The 26564-nt window shown below is 39.4% G+C and overlaps 2 protein-coding genes across 4 annotated transcripts in view; both read left to right on the forward strand.

Annotated features, from left to right (window-relative positions):
- mnd1 (meiotic nuclear divisions 1 homolog (S. cerevisiae)) overlaps nucleotides 1-861 on the forward strand; it is a 36149-nt gene extending 35288 nt beyond the window's left edge. Inside the window, exon 8 of the mRNA XM_088009566.1 lies at nucleotides 48-861. Within this exon, the coding sequence (XP_087865692.1) occupies nucleotides 48-154 (107 nt within the window). The 3' untranslated portion in view covers nucleotides 155-861. The remainder of the gene's footprint in view (nucleotides 1-47) is intronic.
- Nucleotides 862-2312: 1451 nt separating this feature from the next.
- tmem131l (transmembrane 131 like) overlaps nucleotides 2313-26564 on the forward strand; it is a 90379-nt gene continuing 66127 nt past the window's right edge. For all 3 annotated transcript variants that reach the window (XM_088009832.1, XM_088010148.1, XM_088010448.1), the window contains exons 1-4: nucleotides 2313-2532; nucleotides 4193-4266; nucleotides 21710-21753; nucleotides 25927-25998. In XM_088009832.1, the coding sequence (XP_087865958.1) occupies nucleotides 2409-2532; nucleotides 4193-4266; nucleotides 21710-21753; nucleotides 25927-25998 (314 nt within the window). In that variant the 5' untranslated portion in view covers nucleotides 2313-2408. The remainder of the gene's footprint in view (nucleotides 2533-4192; nucleotides 4267-21709; nucleotides 21754-25926; nucleotides 25999-26564) is intronic.

The following is a 26564-nucleotide window of genomic DNA, read 5'->3' on the forward strand; positions in this document are numbered from 1 at the left end:
TTTGTCAAATTTATGTTTTATCAATATTGGATTATTTCTTCTTTCAGACAATGTTTTTGCTATCAAGTCTTGGACAAAAAAGAAGTTTTCTTTTGATGACAGCTGCATCAACAAGGCCTTTGGCATCCCTGAGGACTTTGACTACATGGACTGATTGGGATATCTTCCACAGAGGGAAAAATGTTTAATAGAGATTTTGTTTGAACCCAGTTTTCCTGATGACCTAATTCCAAGTTTTTGTTGTGTTCCCTGGAGCAAAGATTATGCAGCAGGATTCAGTTAGTTTTACATCTTGAAGAGAGATGTTGGTGATTTCACCACCCATATGAATTCATCGGTAGAGACGGTGCGTAGGTGCACCTGGAAAAGACAGTCAAGCATTAATGATTGAGGTGTGGGGGGCATCCTGTGATTAAATAAGTAAGCAGACTGACAGTGGGCACCTGTTTGGATGAAAACTGAGACCTCCAAGCTGATGATGAAAAAGAATCAACACTCACTACATCTGGATCTTCAATGGGAGAATCTACATGTCTTCTACAGATGGCTTGGGTTCAAGGACTAGTGTACTTTTCCTCTTAGATTTTTCATTTTTGTCATCTTTGAGTAGCCTTGATTTAATGCAGTAGGACAAATACCAGAGTAAAATGTTGAAGAAAAGTTTAAGTAATAGTTTTGTAAATATTTACTACTTCAGGTGCATTAAAGTTATTTCATTACAAAAAAAATGAGCATGGGTTTCATAGTCCTTGTACCAGCTGAGGTTTTCACTGTTTAAATGTTGGATAGTTTGTTTTTTACACCAGGTTTTCCATTTTATGTCTATGCAAAATCTGTCATTAAAGCATTTCTTCCACCGAAGCTGCACAATTCTTTTCTGTATGTAGAAAAAAGGGAACTCTCTTGTCTTAAGGCATCTAAAATGACGGTTGCCCTGTTTCCTCTCTTTGCCTTCTGTTTAAACAAATGCAAAACGGGTATTTGGTTGTACTGGGTTTACTCATCTGACCTAGTTGATGCGTCTTGGTTGGCTGATTTAAATTTGAAACGTTCCATGTGCGGGTGGCACCATACTACATTTGTTACAGCAGTCTCTGGTTTTTGAGCAAAGTCTGCATTTTTATTATTATTATTCCCACTGTCTTCTTGGGTTTCCTCTCTGTTAGAAAAACCTCCACATTAGATTATTACTATTTTCTTTGAATTGCCTTATGGGAGTGACTGTGTTGATTCTGTGATGGGCAAGCAGTCCAAACCGGGTGTGACCCACCTGATAACAGTTGGGCTCCAGCCCCTCCTTGAGCTTAAACAGGTTCTGTGTACTTTGTTTTTGAAGTAGCAGATGCACTGTCTTTAAAATCTGGTGAGGCTCAAAGTCAGGTTCATTTTCTGTACTGCTGTCTGCGGCAGTACTGATGCAGCTGAAAAATGTGCTCCAGTTTTTAGAGCGCTGACACACCCACATGTGTGAATAGTGGCATCATGCAGGTACTTGTCCAACCCGTCCCAACTATGATTCATTCGTGGAGTTCTACTCACTGACTTCTGGAGAACTATAAAATGCAGTACCCTCAGCCTCAGTTCCCTTGAGACATCTAAGTATTTGCAGTGATTATTAAATTAATGCTCAGTGAGAAAGTGTTATTTTCCAAATGTCAATAATACTAACAATGCACATCCTTCAGTACCTTTTTTGTGAAATCTAATATAAATGTTTGTTACACACACACACACACACACACACACACACACACACACACAGATATGTAATAATTGAAACATGGTCATTTCTTCTACCATTTACCATAATTCACAAAACTAATGTTAAATCATATGTGCAAAATTAGAAGTGTGAATTAGTTATGATGTTTCTTTCCTCTTAACCTCAAGTGGATGGCAGAAAATGGACACCCATGATTCTGCTGGAGGCTTCTTCCTGTTGAGAAAATATTTCTCTATTACCACTATTACCCTATGCTTGCTCAGGATGAAAAGCTGAAAAGTTATTACTTTCTGCTTCTTACATCTTTTCTGGACAGTTTTCTTTCATGAGATTAAAACCGGCTGTTATATAAAATAACTTTTTATATAGCGCTGTGCAAACTGAACTGAACCGAAGGTTGGGTGGTGAACGTAATGAAAGGGGATTAAACTATGAAAAATGAAATAACCTTGTAATTAACATTCCATCGCTTCAGAGTACTTTAAACACGTTGCCTGATACCTTTTTGTCACACTTGTTTGTCTTATTCTGCTATAGACGTGCATGAACAGCAGTGATGGGAACTACACCCATTACACGCTGTGTTTTCAGCGAGCGACGAGGAAGCTGCTGCTGCTGCTGCAGCAGCTCTGACACAGAAAGAGCAACACAGCGAAACAAGGCAGGCTGCTAGCTCAGAGGCGGCATGGCGGGGCTACAGGGCTTCCAACAAGACAGCCACTGTCACAGGAAAACGTGGATTAATATATTTTTAGGAATACTTCAGATACTTCTACCATACGTTCAACACGGAGGGGCTCAGTTGCAAGGTTTGTTCTCACCTTTGTTTTAAGCGTTTTCGGGCTAAATCAATAACAACCGTTTCTAGGAGAAAAAAATGAAGTTAGCTACCTGACTGAGTGCGTTACGCTCGAAAATGGTAGAGAAGATTAACTATCCTACTACCAATGTAATCTGTTCGTACTATAAAATCTAGATGGGTTTTTAGAGCAATTCTGCACCACTTAATGTTTTTTTTTCATTAGCAATAAAGTGTTTTTTTTCTAAGTTCGTTAGCTTCTGAGCTAACCTGCTGCTAAACAAGCAGCTAGCAAACAGTCTTTGTCAACTTCCCGAGCAAGACTCGTTTCCTGGCTCGTGATTGCTTGTCATTCACTACAAGTTCAGATATCTTCGTATTAATAATTCAGTTTCTTTATATAGCGCTAGTTTGTAATGGAAACATGCTATTCAAATGGACATATTTACAATTCGTTTGTATTTAATCTCAATCAGAAGCAAGTCCTACCACAAACTATCAAGTTTTAGCCTATTTAGCAGACCAGTAGAGCACACTGTGCCAATTATTAAAAAAATGTCCACCTAAAAACACCAACTGACTGCATCGAATTTAAATTCACTGAACCCTGTGTTTTTTCTGTGAGAAAGGTATAATCATTATGCCAAGTTATTTTATAGCAATTTGTGCAAATGATCTTTGGATGGATTGTAGCAACAACAGTGAGTGAGTGACAATATTTGATCAGTATGTCTTCCTCCAACCTGCAGAGAGATTTCAGGACAGCATGAGGGATCCTATTTGCACATTTTATTGTACATTTTAAACCAGGTTCCAAAGATCTTTGCGCCAAAAACTGGGAGCTATTCTGGAGAAGAGTCAAACTGAGGGATCAGGCTCTCGATTCTACTTTTTAAAAGTCAATGACAAGGCTTCCTGCTTACTGTCCTTTTCAAATTGCCACTCTTTTCTCACACTCAGTGTTTGTTCTTTTTTCTCTTAGTTAAGTCTGGAAATTTTAGTAAATTATTCTCATCTTGAAAACAGTTGTGTTTTATTAGAATGTTTTCAAAAATGATTAAATAAGAGAAGACCTAGGTATACTTCCAACTTGACTCTATTGTTAAGGGCTCTCTAATATCCATATTCTTGAACACTGGAGTACATTTTTGGATTTTTATTTATCCATTATTGTGATCAAGTATATTAGTAAATTTAGATTGCACCCAAAAATACAAATTGTGCTACTTCAGTCATAAGGTTTTTCAATGCAGGAAACCTATGACAGGTGCAACATGCACATCAGAGATGCTCCTAGTACTATGAGCTGGACTGAATTTCCAGTTTTTACCATAGCAGTGTGTTGTATGTATATATAGATATATATGTACATATATCTATATATAGATATCCGCACACACATATCAGGCTATGTATGGAATTATAGTGTTAAATTTACATTCTGATAGCAAGGTGAGGGGGATGTAAAACTACAATTTATTTTATTTTGATTAATTTTTGCCTTATTGTTTTATAAATCTAAAAAATAAAGAATTATGAGAGTTTAGCCTGCAACATAATATAAGTTGCAGCTCCTAATCTAAATCTGCTGCTTATATCTGATACTTTGTTTGTTTTTCACATAGCTTAATGATCAGATGTTAATTTGATTTCATCTCATTCCCACAAAGCTCTGAGTCAGATGTCCACGAGCGTGGTTGAGGTCTGGCAGCCAGAGGAGACAGACCCATTTGTGCCGCTTCAGGTATTTACACTTTCCTTCTTGAGTATGTTTGTATGGAGGAGGAACTATAAGTGTGTATATTTTACCCCATAATCACCACACTCCAGCTTTCAAATGCCAGTGAATGAGTGTGTGTGGCTGTGAAAGCAGTAACACTTTGCTGAGGATTTAGGACATTTTTTAACATGCAAATTCTCTTTTTACATGTTTCCGTCCTTTCATTTATGATCTCCTGGTGCTAGTATCAGTCCATAAGATAAAAAAAAAACTCCTGTTGTTTTTTGGCAATTAGTAAATATTCTGTTGGTGTCTGGAAAACGACCTTTTTCAAAAAAACTCTAAACTGTTGCATCACAATTCTGTTATCTAGCAACCCCAAACTGTGCCCCGCCCCTCACATGGCAACCCAGTGGAGCTCCACCCATTTCATTACAAGAAGATGTTAAGTTGCTGCTGCAGTGACTGCTGGGAAAGAAAAATGTTTTGCTGTTGGCTGCAATACAGAGCATGCGTTCATGCATTTTCTCCCAGTCACATAGAACAGAGCTGCATGGCATATGCATATCCCTGTGATGTTGCCCAAGACAACTGTAATTTGTACAGATCAGTTTAGTTAGGAATCCTTTGAAAACTACCAACAGAATTTTCCCAAGACTCTGAATGAAGGAAGGTTCTGCTCCTACTCTTCAACACAAATCTGCAGATGATGGCGATGTGATGAGATAAGATAATACTTTATTGTGTCCATAATAATGTCTTGTTGTTCGGCATGAACATCATTTGTCAGCTAGCACAAACTAACGCTGAACGATGACCTCTGCTAGTAGTGTGTCTCACGTTACTCAAAACTATTGTGCATTTACTCTTGCAGTAAATGTGACGGTTAACTGGGATTGTAAGTGAAAGTGATAGTCTACATCGAGAAGAATCAGTGTTTGTGACAGCATGTTAGACTCTTGGACATTATTTATTTAATATAAATGTTTGTCAGATCTGCAGCGTTTAATTCTCCGGTGGTTTTGGCATGATGTTGTTCAGGAGCCTCCACGTCTTCTGCTTCTGAGTAAAGTCTATAAAATAAATTAACCAAAGAGTGATGTAAGTAATTGCAGGGTTTCCCCCAGAAAACTTGCTAAGCCTGGTGATCAGGGCACCGGGGCGGTCCACTAGCGGCCCACCGTATTTTTGTATTAAAAGATGTTAAGTCAACAGAAAATGTTAAAATGATCCTGGGTAATTGTATGTTATGCAAAGACATTGCCAGTGAAATGCTCGCCAGTTTGAGCTCCGTTTTTTCACAAATATATCTCAGTAAACTACAATTATTACTGATTGCTTTTAAGGTTGACCAGTTAAACTAGGCCCCCTCTTCCAGAATTTACTAAATCCATGTTGAAATGTTGTTAGTTGTGCTGATGTTTTACCAGCAAGAGGGGGCCCTACATCAAATTCTGCTCAAGGCTTCATACAACCTTGGACCTTGAGTTAAATCCGCTGCACTCGCCATCTCTGCTGGGCAAACGGGAGATTTAATTTATGTGGCTTTAGTAGCGCTTCCATTTCATGTCTGTTGAGTTTTTAATAACAAACAGAAACTGGTATGGCTGCCTGGACTTTAAGGGAAAAGTTTTTCAGATCTCCCCGTGACTGGGCACATTCACTCTGGCTGACTAAGTGGAGAAAGCATTAGATATGGTTTGTGTAACCAGAAAAATAATAATAAAAATTAAGGCTGCAAGCAGCCTTCAACTGCCCTCAAAGCTCAGCGCCACTCTGGCCTCGTGGCGACTGTGGGAGCTCCAGCGACGCTGCCTGCTTGCCACCGTAGACCCTCTCGCACCCGCACCCGTCCACCAGGCAGTATGTATCAATGTATTCCCGACGATGTACAAAAAATCTGGTTCAGATTGGTTGATATAGCGAGGAGATATAGGTGATGGAATAACCTAGGGGGCGCAGTGGAGTCAATTTACAATTTAATGCTATTGGGCTCTTTAGAGGTTCAGAAAAGTTAATCATAGGAAGTTTGATCCAAATCCGATGATGCAGATTTATGCATATGATTATAATTGTTGCATATGATTTAGACACGATCATATACATACAGTGAGGGGTTGAAATTCGCCATTTGGCCACACCCACACGGTTCAGCCAGCAGACAGCGTTGACAGACTTCATCATCCTATCATTTTATGTCACTTGGCACTGGTTTAAAACTAAATGAATGAAAGAGTAAAAGTAAAACATGCAGTAGAAAAAACAGGATGTCCGATTGGAAGTGGGCGGAACTAAGGTGATATCATCAATTGACCATGTGAATGTGATGAGGGCTGGTCTGTAATGAGACAGAAAATCTGGTGCAGCTGTGACCTTGCATGTGGAAGTTATTGAACCTTGCTGTTTTATGGCGAATTGTCAAAGATTGAAACATGCTTTGATGTACAAAAAACTGTAGGATAACTTTTGACCTTCAGTACCTCAAGACTATGCTGACTGAGTTTGAATTCTGTATTTCAAAAGTTGTAGGATGAGTACACTCTGATACGATTTCATTAAAAAAGCCGAGATGGAGACTTTAATCCAGGGGTCCCCAAACTACGGCCCGTGGGCCGGATCCGGCCCGCCACGTCATTTGGTCCGGCCCCCTGAACAATGCCGGATCTGGCCCGCCTCCTCATACCAGAGAGCATTCAGTGTTTTTTTTTCATATATTCTATTTTCCAGTTTATATGTGGATTTTTCTTCAACCACCAGGGGGCTTGAGCAGATGTGAAACTAACTTTCCCTCAATGGAATATATACTAGTCAGTCCCAGTCACCGTTTCACTCACGGTTTTTTCCATTTGCATTCTGGGTAAAAATCTATCCAAAAGCACGAATGTGTCGACCCCCCCCCCCCGTTGACAAGAATTTTCTAAGGTTTCTTTCTCCAAAGACTAAGACCGGCCCCCGACCAGAGAAAAGCTTGGGGACCCCTGCTTTAATCCAAAATGGCCAATGAGTTTGGACCATGGCTCCAAGAGACTTTTTTGTAGGTCCTGACAAGATACACTTGTGTGCCAAGTTTCATACTTGGGACTGATTAAAAAAAAAAACTCTAGGGGGCACTGTGGAGTAATTAGGCCACACCAACAAATATTGGACCGCATTCCCGTTGGGCTTGGACAAGGGTCAACAAGGGAGACAAGAGAGAGTATTTTGAAAGTTGCTAGGTGGCGCTGTTGAGCCGTTTCTTCTGCAATTTTTGCAACAACTTTAAGATACGGAATTTTCACACAGACTTGATGTGTTCGCCAACTTTGGTGAGTTTTTTAATATGATAAAGCCTCCAAAAAGCCAATTCATTTGGTGGAAACATAAGAATCAGAAGATTAAAGCAACAAGCGGCATCGGAGGCCCTCACAGCTAGGCCTGTCACGATAACAAATTTTGCTAATTGTCCAAAAAATTATTGCAATAAACTATAATGTTTCAAGACCTTTTGACACTGATTAATGGAAATGACTAATAATGCATGCGATTTCCTGCCATAGATAGATGCACTTTATTTTCAATAGAACACATAACACTGGAACTGATGAACTAAATAAACTAAACAACCAAAAACAAAAATAAAATTAATTCTCAGTCCCCATTAACAAAAAACCTACTTGAATAAAAACTAAACAACATAAAGCCAAAGTGGAAATAAATACTGCATTCAACCAAATAAGTGCAGATTATGAAGTCTGTATTGCCCTTCAGTAATCACTAGATTTAAATAGAGAAGATGGGCACATCCGACTACCTAATGCAGGGGTGTCCAAACTTTTTTTTAGTGAGGGCCAAATACAGAAAAATAAACAAAGGGCCGGGCCACACACTAGAGGTCACATATTTACACATCAATACTATTTGTATTTCTAACTTATCTATAATGTGAAGAACATTGCATTCAGTGGGAGCAGTGATGCTGTCCTTTGGATTGAAGGATGGTTGACATGTTAGGAGAAAGTTTAGTGGTTGAGACACGAAGGATTTCACAGAGATGGGTATCCGTCATTCTGGTTCTCAGTCTGCTTTTGTTCTGATTTAGCTGAGAAAATGTTTGTTCACATATGTATGTTGAGCCGAACAGGCTCATCATTCTTTTTGCATGGAGTCTCATCAGAGGAAACTTGGCATTATCCAAACTCTGATAGAATTCAGGGAGGGAGAGAAGCTGATGTTGACTCTTCAGAGAATCATCACATTGCATTTCAATCAGTTCTAATTGCAGACTCTCTTCCACTTCTTCTGCATCCACCAGAAAGGGGGTCGAGAACAGCTTGATTTGTTTTTCAAGGACAGAAAAATCTTGGAAACGCTGGTTGAATTCTGTCACAAGAGAGAACAGACACATCTTTCTCCTTTTTAGCAGAAAGGTCGGTCTTTGGAAAAGCAGACTTGATTTCAGACAGCGCAGGGAAGTGTGCAGGATTAAAGCCTAGTTGTATCTCAAACAGGCGGAGCTTTACGCAGGAGGCTTTCATGGCACCATCTGTTCTTTGCCTTGTAGGTTCTTGTTCAGTGTATTCAGATGATGGGTAAGATCAACTAAAAATGCCAGGTCTGCCAGCCACAGAGGGTCACTTAGTTCATGAAGAGCTCGATCCTTCTCTTTTAAAAACTGGTCGATTTCTGATCGTAGCGAATAAAACCGCTGCAGCACAGAGCCGCGGCTGAGCCAGCGCACATCAGAGTGGTAGAGTATATCCCCGTATTCAGCGTCCATGTCAGATAGGAAAGCCTGAAATTCTCTGTGGTACAGTCCTTTAGCTCGAATTATGTTGACAGTTTTTATAACAGTGTTCATCACATCGCCCAGCTGGACAGTCTTGGCACAAAGTGCTTCTTGGTGGATTATACAGTGCATCCTAACAGCCTCACCTCCGCTCTCTTTTACCTTGGCGCACACCAACGATGCCATTCCTTTGCGCTCGCCCGTCATGGCTGGAGTTCCATCCGTTGTTACTCCACAGAGCTTGTCCCATTTAAGCCCCATTTTTTCAACTGCCTCTGACACAGCTTCAAAAATATATTTTCCCGTCGTTGTGCCTTTTAGGCTCATCATATCAAGCAGCTCCTCCGTACAGCAAAAATTATCATCTACTCCCCGCAAAAAAATTAACAGTTGCGCGGTGTCTGTGGCATCTGTGCTCTCATCGCGCTATTGAGTAAAAATCAAAAGCACAAGCTTTGTCTCTCAGCTGAAGTTTCAAGTTAGCTGACAAGTCCTCGATTCTCCGCACCACTGTATTTCTGGATAAGCTCACATTGTTGAAATCAGGCACTTTTTCTGGACACATTATTTCTGTTACTTTGATAAGGCACTGCTTTATGAAATCACCATCTGAAAACAGTTTGCCGTGCTGGGCAATACGTTTAGCGACTTCATAACTTGCTGTTGTGGCGTTTTCTTGTATTTTGTTAGCATGGAAAAAAAACTGCTGTTGAGCTTGCAGGCTAGCTGCCATTTGCTTGACTTTTTGTGTTCGTTCGGCACCAGTGTACGATGTGTAGCTCTGATGTTTGGTCTCATAATGTCGACGTACATTATACTCTTTCATTACAGCAACATCTTCATTGCAAATCAAACAGACACATTTTCTGTTGATTTCTTTGCAAAAATACTAATTTTCCCACCGTGTTTGAAATCTCCTACACTCACTTGCTATTTTGCGTTTCTTCGGTGCTGCCATTTCTGGTGACTCACAGTAATGGTTTTTCTTCTCTTAATTTCATTTCTGTGGCTGGCTCCATCTAGTGTTGAAACTGAGAAGTGCAGCAGAGCTGAACTCAAGCTTCTTGTGTGGGCCATATTCAGTTATATTTTCAGAATTTGCTGCGGGCCAATAAAAACTGGACTGCGGGCCACAGTTGGCCCGCGGGCCGTAGTTTGGACACCCCTGACCTAATGCAATAGTTCACACTACACGATTTTTTGCCCCTATTATCCCTTTACAACAATCTTAGAACGTTGGGCGTTCCAAGATTGTCGCTTGCGGTTTTGTATCCGATCATTCTGCAGTGTATGGTGTGTTATGGTAGCTCTGATCTACATCAGCAGGGGTTTTCCCCGACTGGGAGCTTAAAGCTGAATGTGACAGGTAGCCAATCAGAAAGCACGGATTCTCTGCTTTTTGAGGGGAAATTACGGAGGGGAATCCCAAACAGCTGACATGGTGCAACCCAAGTCCAGCTGACATCGGAGATTATATGTGGAAACAACATTAATGTTTATTCAACATTTCGTACAAAGAATATAGAAATGACAAGGAGAGGAGATGGAGCCAAATTGCTACCGTAGTTGATAAACCCGGTAAGTTTTCAACTGTTCTTCGTTAACGTGGCATAAATAGGTTATAATGATTTTCATTCAGTCAGAACTTTACGCTGACTCTAGCCACATGCATCACAGGTAGATTCTAGTAAAGCATTGATTAATGCCTGGTTTTAAAATTAGTTAACGGGACTTATAGCTATTATTTTGTGCCCATGTGGCTGGACACCACACGGCACGATCGAACCCGATCGAACCATTATACCTAGGATTTCTGTTTGCTAATGTGTGGTCTCTCAGGTTTTGAAAATGGGCCGACAATCGGCGGACTACTCATGTAGTGTGCGCTGGACATTACACAAAGGAAATGAGGAAGGGAGGGTCAGGGGAGAGCATCGGAGTTGAGCCTTTTTTTTTCATTCAGTGCCATCAACGGAAAGAAAAACGGTAAGAGTCGATAAAGCTGATAATTAAAATGAGGTTGATTTTGGAAAAGTTTGGCTCTCTCTCTTCCTTTATGATCCCGGGTCCTCTCACGGCGGCCATGTGTAGTCACTCAGAAGAAAACAGCAATGCGTGTTGACATCACAGAATTACAGAGTTTAATCCAATAGAAGACAATGCATAAAATTACAACAGAAACTGCAGAACAACAGAGACATACATTCATTTACCTGAGACAAATAGAAAAGAAGGAGAAAGAAAGAAAGAAAAGCAAAGATGTCTTTGGAGAAGTTGCAAGAGCAAATCTGATTTGTTACTCTATGTGGAAAGTTTTATAGTTAAGGCGTATTCTTATCTTTAATTTATTCAAATAAGGCGTATCTTTGCTCATCCAACCAGGAGCTGTCTCTGACCCTCTATCTGAAGCCAGAAACTCCTGCCGTGTTTACGGCCTTTCACAGATGAGTGTGAAAAGCTGGAACTTCTACTGTATTTTTCCCACACAGACAAAAGGCAGTTCAAACGATCCTAGCAAACCATCTGCTGTAACTACAAGTAACATAAAGGTCAATAGGCCAGAATACATTACTAATTTCAAAACCACAATTAGGGTATTTGAATCAAGACATGTTAAGTTTTAAAACTAGCTCATTTTAAATTTATTTTCTCAACACCACCCACTCGCCACCACCGAAGCTCTCGCGCAGTTTCCGCACCTGTCTGCCAGGCGATACACATCGATGAGTTCGGCATCGCTCCCTGACGACGCAACCAATCTGGTGCAGATCGGCTGATGTAGTGAGGAAACATAGCTGATGGAATAACCCAATACTATTGGGTTCCTTAGAGGTGAACAAAGGTCATGCATATCCAGTTTGGTGCAAATCAGATGATGCATGTGTGATTTAGGGACAACCGTACCTGGATTGGCTGTTAATTTTACGCTTTAGGTATAAATACTACTACGTGATCTGGCAAAATGGAAAAATTATCTGGCAATAAATTCACCTAATTTATACATAAATTACAAAATATTTGCAGGCACAATACAGCAGCTATTCAGTCAAAAGGACAACTGAAAAACCTGCAATCAGTAAAGTATTTAACAGTAGGTCCTCAGTCCCATAAATTATGCAAAAGTCAAATCGATCGATTTTTTTTTCAGAGATTATCTATCTCATATTATTACATAGTGAAAGTTTTAATACATATGTAAAATCTTTTTTTGTTTGTTTAAGTTGCCTGTTGCAGCTTTAAGCAGACGTTTGGTGTGAGTTCACTGCGGGTGTTGTAGAAACGCCGCTCCGTCTGTGAAATGTTACTACCAGTGGTGCATAGCAAAACAAGATGCAGGGGTTTGTGATCGGCAACAAGAGACAGTGATCAGCGATCACCAAACATACACTTTTTCATGGAAATCGGCCGATTATGATCGATGGCCGATTGATTGGCACACTTCTAGATGAAACCCATATGAATCATAGAGTAAAAGTAAGACATCCAGTTGAAAAAAACATGTTACTTCCTGTTGGAAATGGGCGGGGCTAAGGTGATGTCATCAATTGACCATGTAAATGTCAATTTACGTCTCACTGTCTGTCAGATGCGTGACTCCGAGGAGAGCGTTAAAGCTCTTCATCGGGCTGAACCTGCATGATGAGATTAGCGCAGCTCGTTATCCACAAACGCTCCGGCCAACCGGGACCACAGACATAAACTTTACAGGGAAGACAGACACAGAGCCACACGCTGGGCAACGTGTTGAGATGTAAACGGCTCATATAATTGTTCGTTCACAAAGATAAATCATTCTCACCACTCCACAACGCGCACCTCTGAATTCGCTACAAGTTATTCCTTCGGTTCACACTGAGCTGCGCAACCAGAGCTAACGCGGCGGGTTTTAAACTCTTACGTAGAGTTCACCAAAGGATCATAATTCCTCACAGCATGTCGATGTAAATATCCATACATGTCAGCCTGTGTCCAGTTTGAGTGAAAGGAGGCGCGTGTGATCCGCGCTGAGGTAAAGTAGCAGCAGCGCGAGGCAAAGCACAGAGGCGCCAGCTGTGTGATTGGTCCGCGCTGTCGGGTTTAAATGCATAAACTATAAACCTATCTATTATAAACCTACCCTTTAGGAATAAATCTGCTCTGCTAGTGAAATGCTAAGAGCAACAGAGACACTTGCAGTCCAGCCTTAAAAATGACCACAAAAAAACCCCGATTTTTTTATTATTATTATTATTTTCCCCCCTGGCAGCGGGGTTAGTAAATCATGGCGGACCGCCAGGCGTATAATACACTGGGGGAAACCCTGGATTAGTCTGCTCTCCTGGCTTTGTTGCCTGTTAAATACGTCAACTATAAACCCATCTTCTTCAGGGCAACAGAGACTTTTGAAATCCGGCTTATTAAAAAAAAAAATTCAAGTTTTTTTTTTTCTTTTTTTTAAATCTAAAATCAAAAACAAGCAATGCTTAGCCTGGTAGGGGGAGAGCCAAGAAAAACCTGGTGGGAAATAATGATTTCAGTAAGTATAAATAACAAGCAACAATAAATAACAAATAACAATGCACATATGTTCATCTAAAAATAATCTATTATTGAGTGTCGGGAAAATTAGATTTAAGTTGCTTAAACTTGGCTTCTGTTTCGCTCTGTGGTTCACTTTGACAACATGAGTCTCTGGCTGAAGGTGCTAATGTATCCGGCCAGCAGGCCTTGAAGTGGTTGAGACTCATTTTCCAAGATGACAACAGGATCCTTCTCCTTCACCACATTTACCAATATTTACCACATTAATTCTTTATCAAGCCATCTATTTATTTATATTTTTCCAATTTTGGGAGTGTCGGTCTTCCCAAAGGAGTTTTTAAAAACTGGCTAATTTATTGCAGAAACAATTAATCTGGAGAACGAAGAAGCAGAGGCAGATGAGGGAGAAAGAAGAGATGGAAGCAAGAGAGAAGGGGTACCAATGTGATTATTGATGCAAGCCAAAGAGTTGGAGAAATGAGCAACTAATTACCTCAGTGCAAATAGTTTGGGTTACCTGTGATGCCAGTTCTGCATAGTCAGAGGTCACATCACCAATTTAATTATTTAAGTATTTATTTCAACAGAGTTGTTGCTGCAAAGGGAGGTGGAGCTGAGAAGGATGAGAGCAGGAAAAGATTAGATCATGGAACCAAGCAAGAATAGAGAGCTGCAGATGCAGCTCTGCCAACAAAAAGTGAAGGAGACAAAAAGGAACTAAAGTACAAATGTGACCAGATCTGTAGTTCATCTCTCAATTACTGTTACATTTCTTCCTATGTGTTTTTCTTTGCTTACAAGTATGCCATTCATTTAAAGGGGCAGCATTATGTAAAATCAACTTTTTGAGCTTTATATGTTATTTCCTAATCAAAAGCATACCTGAAGTACTGTGGCCCCTTACACCTCTCCTTCAGAATAGCAGCAGCACTTCCAAACACTCACTAGAACTGTCTGTTGAACTCATCATATGAGCTGCTTCTGTGTCCAGTGCTCCTGAGAACAGTTGTAAACAGTATAATGAGAAGGATTGTTGTGATGAATGTCAAAGAACAGGAGCTTCTTAAAGAGACATACTCAATTTCAAGGTGTCAAATTTCTTTTTAGTTGTTTTTGATATACACTGCATCTTTATAACAACTGAACATTGTTAGCTATTTGTGTTAATACAATGGTACTATGTGCCTGGGAAATACATAATATCCTTTAAGGCCCAAGTTATTAGGTGGAAGAAGTGAAGCAGAGAAAACCAAATGGGTAAGTAGACAAGAGCTGGAGGAAAGAGTCCACAGTTGGGTTCTTAATAGAGGTACGCCGATCGATCGGCCTCCAATCATAATCGGCTGATTTCTGTTGTTGCCGATCACCAAAACCGATCACATTTATCTCACACGCAGCCTGTGTGCAGCTTATCTCCTTTTTCCTTCACACTGAGCAAACACGCGGCAACAAATCCTGTCGTGTGGAACTATAACACTATGAGAGTGAGTGGGGATGTTTCCATGTTGCAGCGGAAAATTACCTTGGGAGTGAAGCACGTCAAAATGCATCAACACAACGGATCTAATATGCCATTTAAAAAACAAGCACTTGACGGAGTTTGGCTACATTGAGGCTCAATGGAGGACAAAAAGGACATCCGGAGCGGCCAGATACCGGGTAAAGCAGCGGACAACTACCAACCCTCACCCAGATTAGCATCACAGTCAGAAAGCGAAACAAATAACCCGAAAAATATTTCAAGTCTTCAAGCTGGCAGCGTAAGATGCTGGTTCTGCTCTTGCTCTTGGACCGCCGCTTCACGCTACTGTTAGTAATATTTCACAGACGGAGCGCTGCTCAACTTCCACCAGACACTGAGCTCTCACCCCGAACGTCTGCTTAAAGCGGCAGCATGTAACTTAAAGAAAAAAAAAGAAAAAGAAGATTTTAGATGTGTATTAAAATATGTCTATTTTGTCTAAATTAGGTGAATTTATGACCAGATAATCTTTCCATTTTGCCAGATAACATAGTATCATTTCTACCTAAAGCGAAAAATTAGCAGCCGTTCCAGGCGATGGGCAAAGATAGGTGATCAGCAGAGATCGGCCTCATGAATGATCATTATTGGAATCAGCAGCAAAAAACCTGATCGGAGCATCCCTAGTTCTTAAGAAACGTTTTGCTAGGAGAGGCTTGTGAATGGTACAGCTATGTATCCACATCCTGATTGTTACCAAGGAGATGAGTATAAATGATTTGCAGGGCCTTCTTGGTGTTACTGCTGCATGCAGTGCAACTGCCTCTCCATCACGGCAAATTTTCCACTGCAGGAGTATCTGCTCCACTTCGCCAGCAGAGCACACTATTTAGAGCACAGATACCAGTGTATCAGAAACAATGAACAAGGGGAACCATGTTCCTGAACAAGGTCATGTTTAACAATTTCTAAAACAACAAATGTGACTTTCTGTGACTATTCCACTGTGTCTTGTATACGTTTTTTCCTCTTCATGACATATTTTTTGACTGCGAGTTGTACACAGGAGCAATTTATAGTCTGAAAAATACAGTAATACACGACCTTGAACCCCCACCTCCTAAAGTGTACAAATTCCCCATGTTTCAAAAAGTGAATTTCAGCCTCTGACTCCTAAAGAAACCACAGTGAAGGACCACTCTCTGCAGTTGATTATTTTAATGTGCACTGAATAGTTTATTTAATGTAAGATAACAGTGTATTGTAAGTTGGTTTAAAGGCTTCTTTGACATTTTAGTTATCTGCACATCCAGTTTTTGTCTTTCTCGTAAAAAAAATTATCTGATGCTTGCACCATTTTTCTTATCATTTTGCTGTAGACATTCCTGATGATTATGTAATTATGGTGCACAGAAAATACACATAGTGGCAGTTTAGTGTTTACAGATAACCTGTCATGAGGCCATCACCTGACGTTTGGTGCTACCTGAGGGCTGAACAGCATTTTCTGTAGGACTCTTTTTTTCAAGAGACGGTGCTGAAAATTGCAAGAAGGAAAAAACATGGTTTAAAAAACATTTGTGTGGTACATTTTTGTAGATTAACAAAAGAATGTATGCTGTGTTTAAAAAAATGCAGATGATGCAGTTTATATGCTCAGTGTATATGTTCATAAAGTTTCTAAATACTCCCTCAGTATGCTGCAATAATGACCATATTCATATCAATTTAAGGAACTGGATCTGTTCTTTCACTCAAACCATTGAGGTTTGTGAAATTGTTGATATTGTTGGGTGTCACATTTCACAATGAATAGAGTGGCACCAATGCCATGCTCCAAGCGGAGCATGGCATTGGTGTTTTCTACAGCTGGTTCTCAGCTGTGTGCGTTCTGTATCACATTGGTTATAAGCAGGACTCCGTAGAAACTGAGTGCATGAGGAGGTAACTCACTCATTTAATTCAGGTGTGTTGTACTTGTTGGGGAATGGAGTTTGACAATACTGGTCTAATTTAAAATAAAAACAGTCTTTAGTTTTCTGTTAGTTGAGCTTTAATTCCACAAGTTTAAACACATCTTAACAGTTGCTTGTGCAAGTTTCACCTGCCGCCCTGTTCCCAAATTGACTGTTTTTCTGTGCTTTCTTGGAGGGAAAAAAAATCTGCTGCTTCCATTAAAGTGGATATATCATGCTTTTACATTTTTTTCCTTTTCATATATAAATCATTAACTTATGGTCTATATGAAGTGGAACAGCAATGCTTTGATCTGAATTACTCATTATTACACAGACTCGTTTACCCTTGATCGGAGACTTGTTTTAGAGCAACTTATTTTGCTGCTGTCTTTTTAAATGTAAGAGACATTTCACGCCCCATCAGTCTGACCCAAAGTAGGAGAATGAAGATGACGAACCTGCAGAAGGATATAAAGAATCTTGTGGGTAAATAGGCTCTGAACCGAACATTTTGACTTATCAACTTGCAATTTCGACGGAACTGAACTTGGATGACAAAATTGCTGCAAGGAAAAAAAGGGTGGCTTTACAAAATTGATAATCCAGAAGAGAATAAACTTACATTTTTTGCACTTCAAGACACTCAAAGTACACACAACTTTAAGGACTAAACAAGTGGATTTTGCATGTTAAATCCCCTTTAAATGTGCTTGGGGCCATAATTGGACAACTCACCAGTTGGAACTTTTCAAGCTGCTCCAAGTCACTTCTGTTATGTTTTCTAAAGGACTGTGGGAAGCAGTGTATGCAATGTTATTTTGCAGTGCATAATTCAGTTTGATTCATTTAGAAATGACAAATATATTTGTCAGATGCTATTATTTGGTCTGTAGTCTAAAAGAGAAGTTATGAATGTTGAGATGTTATTGAAATATCCTTTAAATCCATTATTCTGAATAGTCATTTAGAATTTTAAAGTAGAGGAAAATCAATTAGACTAGATATGAGTCAATTGATAGCCTTCAGAGAAAATGTATTGATGTTATGGTGTTAACATACCATGTATGTTTGTATTATTAGCAACTAGAAATAGGTTCAAATCACCTACTTCTCGCTGGAGTCTAGCTGGAGAACATAGGAAAAATGTGGGAGTCTTCTTTAGCCTGTTGTCCAAGCAGTGTGGGGCAGCAAGTGTGGGAGGGGCAGCACCTCAGTACTGTTGACTCCATACATTCGGACAAAACTCCAGTCACTGCAGCACTTCTTCTGCCGCCTGTAAAGTTAATTGGAAGAATCAAGCTTTTACAAATTTGCTAAATATTAGGAATTTTTGGCTCGATTTGTGGCTTAGTTTGGTTCTGGCTCAGTTGAGGTGCTAAGCAAGCCAAACTGGTTCTATTGAGTAATGTGGAAACAAAATAAAGTGTCACTTGGTCAGTCAGAAAGAAATCATCACCTGTGGGTGTGAGCTCTGCTGCAGAGACGCTGCTGATCACACTGAATGTACAAAACGTCCCACACACTGAAGTTGTGCTTTCAATCTCATTTAAACTTGTTCAGGTTAAGAGGTTGTTGACAGACAGTGCCCAGCTCTGTTCTGGGTACTGTCTGTATCATGTAATGGAGAAACCCCAGCAGAATGCTATAATATATAGTGAGCTGTTCAGACCAGTTTTATATATCAAGCAAATTCCATTTTAAAGTTTTAATTAAAATAAAAATAGAGAGGTAGCAGAAAGTAGGTCAGCTATGCTAGCTTGACTCTGACAACCTTAAAATACTGATGTGCCGCAGAATCAGCTATATTTATCCAGACCTTAGGATAATGCTTAAACGAGGCAGTGAAGTGCATTCTGTGTGTTTTCGTTCAGTTAACCAAAAAACGCATCCCACACATCAACTTTCTAACAGGTCATCAATAGAGCAGATGTTTAATTAGCTAATCAACGTTGTGTTCAGACGTTGAAATAAACAACAAGCCTGAAAACATAATACTGTAACAAACTAAATGTTCTGTTCTTTTTGTGGGAAATGTTTGCTTGTTTTTTGTTGTTAAATCCTGATACACAAGTTGGAGCTCTTTGTCAGTCAGTTGCTACGACAACAAGTTTGTGTGTAGCGTAGCCAACGCAGAAAGTGAGAAAAGAGAATACAAGTGGTTTTTGAGTTGTTCTTCAATGTGTTTCTATTATTTTTGTCTTTTGCTGTGGTGCACTGCACTTAACTACTATATCTTCAGGTTTCAGTATAATAGAATTGTTCTACTGCGGCAGCGCGGCTATGAATTGCATCTAAAAGAATTGTCTTTCTGCCCTCCAGCATCGCGCAAAAATTCTGGATGAAAACAATAACATGCAACATGTTTTGTAGCCACTGATGGCTGGATGTCTAGGGGAATATTGAGCTTCATCACAATCCCAGCACACACGCTATCAACAGCAACTGGGAAATGGTAAATGTACTTCAAGCATTGCCTCGTTGAAGCACTACTTAATGTCTGATGAATTTCAAGAAGCCACAAAAATGACATGAGTTTGAGTTTTTGGTGGAAAAATGCAGAATAAAGTCCCTAAAGTTCCTTTAAGCAACATGGGTCAATCTGATTGACCCATGTTACTTTTTTTTAAAGTAATACCTAAATCTTGTCCAGTCTCATTCTTGTAAATTCAATATTATGTACTGTCTTGTATTGAGTTTTACACCTCATCACACCTTTACTGAACCCCAGTAACTAGTGCTCCGATCATGTTGTTTTCTGCCGATTCTGATACCGATCACCCATGAGTGCCGATCATAGATACTCATCACATGGATTGACTGTTAATTTTTCACTTTTGGTATAAATGCCACTATGTGATGTGGCAAAATGGAATCATAAAATAGTCTAATTTAGACAAAAACATGCAAAAATACTTGCACTGCAGGCACAATGCAACACATGTTCAGTCAAAAGGATGACTGAAAGATCTCCAATCAGTAATACAATATTTAATAGTAAAGCTAAATTATAGCCTAAATTATACAGACAGTCAAATAAATCTCACAACACTGCTTCAAATCATGTATGTAAAAAAGGAAACATTTATTCAACGGCAAATGCAGGATGCTTTATAAAGCAATCCTAAGTTGCCAAATCAAAACTGCCTGAGAGCACAGCTAGTTGCTTTGTGCTGGTTCTGATTGGTTGTTGCTGAGTGAACAATTCTTTTTTTTCACACATTATTTGTCTCAGGTTAGGACATAGCAAAAGTTTATTTGTTATGTAAAAACTTTAGTTTTTTTTTTTTAAAGTTACATTCTGCAGCTTAAAGGAGACGTTTGATGTGAGAGAACACTGTCTGGTGCAGCTCTAGTGTCTATACTTCTCTGAGATATTACTTCCCAGTAGCGTGTAGTGGAGGTCCAACAGCAAGAGTAGAACCCAGCGTGTTTCACCGCTGGTCATATAGCTCGATGACTTCAATTATTTTTTGGGTTATTTGCTTAGCTTTCTGACCATCATACTCATCCAGATAAGTGTTGGCAATTATGTGCTGCTTTACCCACTATCTGATAGCTCTGGATGTCTTTTTTTCCCCCTGCATTCAGTCTCGATATAAATAAATGTCATATTAAATTTATTGTGGTGGTCCATTTTGACTTGCCTCACCCAAAAAGTATTTTTTTGTCGCAACACACAAACTTTCCCGTTCACTCTCAAAGCTTTAAAGTTACACACAGCATTGCTTAAGGTTTGGGGCTGCGTGCCTGTGCAGTCTGAAGGAAAGTGGGAGATACACAGGGCCTCTGCAGGCTGCACAATATGAGACACAGGTAATCGGTTTTTGTGATCATCAACAAGAGAGTGATCGGCAATCACCGATTATATACTTTTTCACGGAAACTGACCAATTATGATCAATGACCGATTGATCGGCACAACCCTACTAGTGACATTGTCCAAAATTCTAAAGGTCAGCAAACGATGGAAGTAGAGATGCGAAGGAGAAGAAAGAAGACGCAATTGAGGGAATTATCGCAATATTTACCAATATTGTCGCCATTTCACAATTTTCTATAAAAATTTCAGCCCTATAATGAATGCTCCTGACTCTAAAATAATGAAAACATTTTTCTTGAGGTTTTTAATTACTTATTGTGGTCTGGATTAAATTGATTTAAAATTGTAGTTGGGTCTTATTGCCTACTAACTATAAAATAAATCTCACAACAGGTTGTGCATTGCTTGAATGAATACATTTAGATTTTATTTATTTCTTCATCACAGCAGTTTTCTTAATATCACGCTGCCCTATGTCTGACAGTTAGAAAAACAGCTGCCTGTTTTTCCAGTGTAGATATCTAGTTTCAGCTGTGTTTGGGAAGCTTTCCACAAGACATGCTCAGACTGGAGTACAGAAGTTTAGCTGATACTATCAGGCTTAGTATCTATGCCTGATTTTCTAAAAATCCTACCGTTGTCCCTATGATTTTATTATCAATCCTGGATTCATTAATTTAAGCTGCATGTGCATTTTGAAAACAGAGTTAATGTCAGACACACTTGTTTTTCTATCCTGTGTACAATGTCAATGCTTGCAAAATGTGTGGCAGACATGAGGCAATCCACAAATATCCCAACTGATATTTTGGATATACAGTCACAGCCATAAAAACTGTGACAGTTTGGTCACAGTTTCTATGACCAAACTGTGATAGAAAATGCATTTCTTCACATTGTTAACCTTTCTAAATGATGTCTTGTTTTGCTTTTATTTGCAGGTGGTGGAGGAGCGAAGAAGAGATGGTCTTCCTCTGGAAGACGGGTAAGAGCTCCTCCAATATCATGCAACTTCTGCTTTTTAAAAAAATCTGTTTCTGATGCACTATAGACACAAGGTGCTTAGATGCAACCCTTCTTTTCACAACTAAGTTGAGCTTATGAAGAAAATAGACAGGGCTCATGGGAAGTTTTCTTGCATGCTTGAATGAAACAAATTACATCAGTATCAATTCATCTTTAATTATCTGAAGTCAAGAGATTGTGTCAGAGTGGAGAGACTAACTGTGAACTGTACTTCAGTGTAGCTTAATTTTCTACAGATTAGAAATGCATATATCGAGGAGAATATAGTATTTGTGGGAAGATGAGGAGACTTAGTTTTTTCTTCATAAAGGAAGAGAAAAAATGTGATTCCGGTTAATAGGCCTGTGTTAAAGGTCCTTTAGAAGACTTTCCCAGCATACAGGCTGTTGTTTATGTTAGTAAGAGAGAGGGTGTGATGGACAGAGTTTAGGGGGGTGCGTTCCAGAGACACAGAACCAAATTCCTGACTAATTTTAGAACTCTTTGAAAAAAATAGAAAAAAAAGTGAAAAAGTGCCATCTCTGGTCTTTTTGCTTCCTCAGAAAATAGATGTCATAATCAGAATATAAACGGCTTGACTTGTAAGTGGTTGTCACAGTGAAAGCTTGGAAACATCACGGAACCTTCACAATGTCTGGTTGTTGATTCTAGATATTTCAGTCTTTTCTCTTTGTGTTTCCAGAAAGATTAAAAAAGAGATTAAAGAGTAAAAGAGTAATGCATACTGCCTTTCACATCGTGATTATGTAAAGTCTTACCCTGATATTATACTCAGCGTGTACTGGTTTAGAACTGACCATTTTCATGGATTTTTTAATTTGTCACATCTGCAGTAGTAAGAATCACAGTAAATGAATAAGATTAATGTTCAGCCTTTACTGATATGTTTTTGTAAAAAGAAAAATATCCCAAATCCAGATAGACTGAAGAAGTTTAGTACTTCTAAAAGTCTGGTTAACTTAAAGAACTTGTCTGACAACTTTTCAGCTTAGATGATAAGGTGTATCTGGTTTTATGTACATCAGCTGAACAGAGTGAGAATATGGCTGGTTTTAATTCCAGGTGCTGTGGGCTGTGAAGCCTCTCATATGTGGGTTATCAGCCACTGACCAGGTCTGCCATCACCCTCTCCCAGCCAAAAGAGCTAATCAGGAAGCAGATAGAGAGGTTAATGGCATTTCCGTCTGTGCTAGGCCTCAAAATGCCTGATCTTCTTTCCTTGTGTGTGTGTGTGTGTGTGTGTGTGTGTGTGTGGGGGGGTGTGTGTGTGTGTGTGTGTGAGAGAGAGACTCTTTTACACTTTTTTGATGTATAGTCATTTGAAACAACAGTTATTTTAGACTTGTTTTTGTCCTGCTGTGTTTTCTTATGCAAACATTTGTGTGAATAATGGCTGGCCCACACTCTTCTCTTCCTAACCTATCCCCTGTGGCACCGTTAAGGTCACTGCTACCACCAACGTTGTTTGACTTGCATCCCAGGGATCAAATGGCACCAAACACAAGCTATTTTTGTACTGAGCAGTGGTCAGAACTGGTGTGTTAGAGTACAGAGCAACACTTGTTGGTAGGATGGTAGGGTTTTCTTTTCAAAGGGAATATGCTGAGTTACTCCCATGTAAAGTTTGCCAACAACAAACTTCAATACATTTTGTTGATACGGTATTAAAATTTGTAGTTCAATACTTTGACTGGTGACCAGTGAAGCTTTGCAAAGGGAGACGGCATCACTTTCCTTCCACATCTGACCCCTCATTGCTTATCTACCCTTGTTTTTCCCTCTGAGGAGCGGTATTCGAAGTTATACTGCTTGACAAGTTAAGAATTAACCAGCATTTATACTTCTAGATAGACAGTGTTAGCATTCTTCACCAACACATTTGCAGACTGTTCCCTCATGTCTGTCTGACAGTGCTATAACCTTGAGCCTTTAAAGACATTTCTCTTTATACATTTTTATTTCACAGCTGAATATTTGCAGTCTTATGTTGTTGCAGAGGCTTTTGGTTTTCAGAGGGTCTAATGCAAATAGTTTTAAATATATTGTTTTAAAATGAGGCGGAGACGTTCAAAACATAGTAAAATCTTTCCATTATAAAAGTTAAACTTATGTTTAGTATGAACTAGAATGAAAATTTAAATATGGCTGACAGGAAAAAATGTTAATGAGGCTGAATGAACGCGGTCAATATATTTTGATACCTTCACCACCAAATGTAAACTTGAGAAAAGGAGCAAAACAGGAATTTCTAGAATTAAAAACCAGTATTCATTAGGGCCAGTGTGGTAGCCTTGTGTAACCCTTCATAACTTTGCAAGACCAATTCCACAAATCGCGTGCTTTCTCCTCCCAAATTGCATGTCCTGTGTATGTGCACACTTGGTTTCATCTGCATGTAAGCTGCTGATGGTGGAGAGGCGGTTTATCTGAACCAAGGGTTTAGTACTTGCAGCTCAAGCTGAAAAGCTGCAGAGTGGCTGCAACATCATGTCAGTCACTTCCTCTACTGTAGTCCTACATCTATAGCTGACCCTACTGCAGTGCAGGAAGCTGTGGTAGAGGGTAAGAAAAATAGCAGTAACTGTTGTCTTCACTGTAACTGCTCAAGAAGAAAAACACAGGTTGATCAAGTTTAATGTTTTCGTGCCCACCATCGTTTGTGTTTAGTTTTATTACGATAGTTTTTGTTTTTTCTTTTCTACAGTAAATTATGCTGCATCTGGTAATTTTCTTTCTTATTGATGAACACGCTGGTGTTAATATAAAGTCTGCTGATTTTGTTGCATTTAAACTTTTGCTTTGTTTTTATTTTTGCACTGGATTTGTGAGGATTATGAAACTTATCTTTAACTCTCTGCAAAGAATGCATTGAACTTCTTTTAGCCATATTTCTGAAGCCACTTTCAACTGGCTGTAAGAGCTAGCTTTAGGAGTTGCACAGTGATAGAGGAATAAAACTGTTCTTAGTAAAATGTAGTTCCTGATCAGAGTGTCATGTTGATTGGTTTATTGGCCTGCATAAAGAGGGAAAGCGTAAACCATTGAACTTCCTCCTTCTTGTATTGGTCTTCAGCTGCCTTTCGTCTCTTCATCGTGTGTTCAGAGGTGCTCAGTGACATGAAACACACAGGTACCAGACATACGGATTATTAAAATGTTACTAATATGAAGGGCAAAAAAATGGCAATGGTCATTACATAAAGTAAGAATAAACTGAGGTTGGATAATTAATGCCCAGTTATCCTACTTAGTATTAGATGTTGATGAGCGCAATAAGACTTTGTGAGGGAAACTTTCCTTGAGTGCTCAAAACTTGAATAAATAGCAAAAAGTACTAAAATAACCAGTTTTATTCCTGATTCATGCAAACTTCATCAAGCTTCAGCACAGACACAGAGCCAACACCACATAAAATGTTTGCTCGTATTGTCATGGCACTCAGTGCGCACCTAGTTTGAGTGAAAGGTGATGTGCATGAGCACGACGAGGTGCAAAACCTAAGAGATGCAGTCGCAATAGCGTGCTAGGCTGGCAACAGCGTGATTGGTATGCGCTCCTGGTTTTTCAGAAAGGACTCCACTCCTCCAGTCAAGTGCCCAGCAAAGTGGAACGCAGTCTTGAGTTAATGGGGTATAAGAAAAGCCTATTTAAATTGTTAACAAGGCAACGCTTAGCCTGGCAGGGGGCAAGCAAAGCCTGTTGGCCTGCCAGGCTTATGACGCACTGGGGGAAATCTGCCATACCTTTAACTTAACTTGAGCTGCAGTCATCATTGTAATTTTAGTGTTTGCCAACATTGAAATTGCAAAATCACACAATCCTTTGCAATAGCAATGGATTGTGTGTGTTTAAATTGTGTTTATGAGTGAGTGGTTGTTTGTCCTTTGTGTATCTGTGTTGTCATGTGATGATCTAGTGAGCTGTCCAGGGTAATCCTCAAAGGAAAAGCAAGTAACACATAGCTTACATTTAGACCTGCTAACTAACTCAATTCTATGACTACCTGCATTGCTCAGAGACACATCAATGGCAGGTCAAATTGGTCTCTTTCAATGTGAAACTGATTCTTAAAGAAAGCTAACCATAAGTACTTTATGTTTAACACTTTTTGTGTGTGTTTTCTTTTGAACAGTTCCTCTCCATATACACAAGAGAATGGGATGCCTCTGCATATTCAACCCCCAGTGTTGGATTTTGGGACACAGTAAGTGCTGCTTTCGCTGAGCTCCAGCTACAGTTCCTGGAGTCATGACAAGATATCCAAACTTAAACAAATGCAATCATATCTACCCCTCATAAAATTGATAGCAACCCTTTGTTTTGATCCCTGATGGAGATTATGACATCACAACCATCAGAATTGTAGTTTCAGAAATCAGGGCCCCTCCTTCTTAAAGGGAACTACGACTAGTTATAAAAATAGACCTTATTTGGGAAATATTTATCTTAGATGTAAAATCAATACAGTAATAATATGGAAAAAAATATTCCTATAATATAATTATATAAAAGATGAGGAGACAGTGAAGAAGACAATGTCAGGAGGAGGAAGAGGATCACTAGGAGATTCTGGGAAGCTGCATCCATACCTGGAGCTGAGGTTTCTCCTGAAGAGCCACCTACCTAAAAAAATAAAAAGTAAATAATTTAAAAGGTTCACACTGCACGTAAGAAGCCAATTGAAGGGAAGTGCATATTTCACACACGCACACACACAAAATAAATGAATTTGCAAACTCAAAAACATCCATGAGGAAGGGAATATTAGTA

Source organism: Poecilia mexicana, unplaced genomic scaffold (assembly GCF_051168715.1).
Source record: "Poecilia mexicana isolate PSO_F unplaced genomic scaffold, ASM5116871v1 scaffold_1, whole genome shotgun sequence".
Classification (NCBI taxonomy): domain Eukaryota; kingdom Metazoa; phylum Chordata; class Actinopteri; order Cyprinodontiformes; family Poeciliidae; genus Poecilia; species Poecilia mexicana.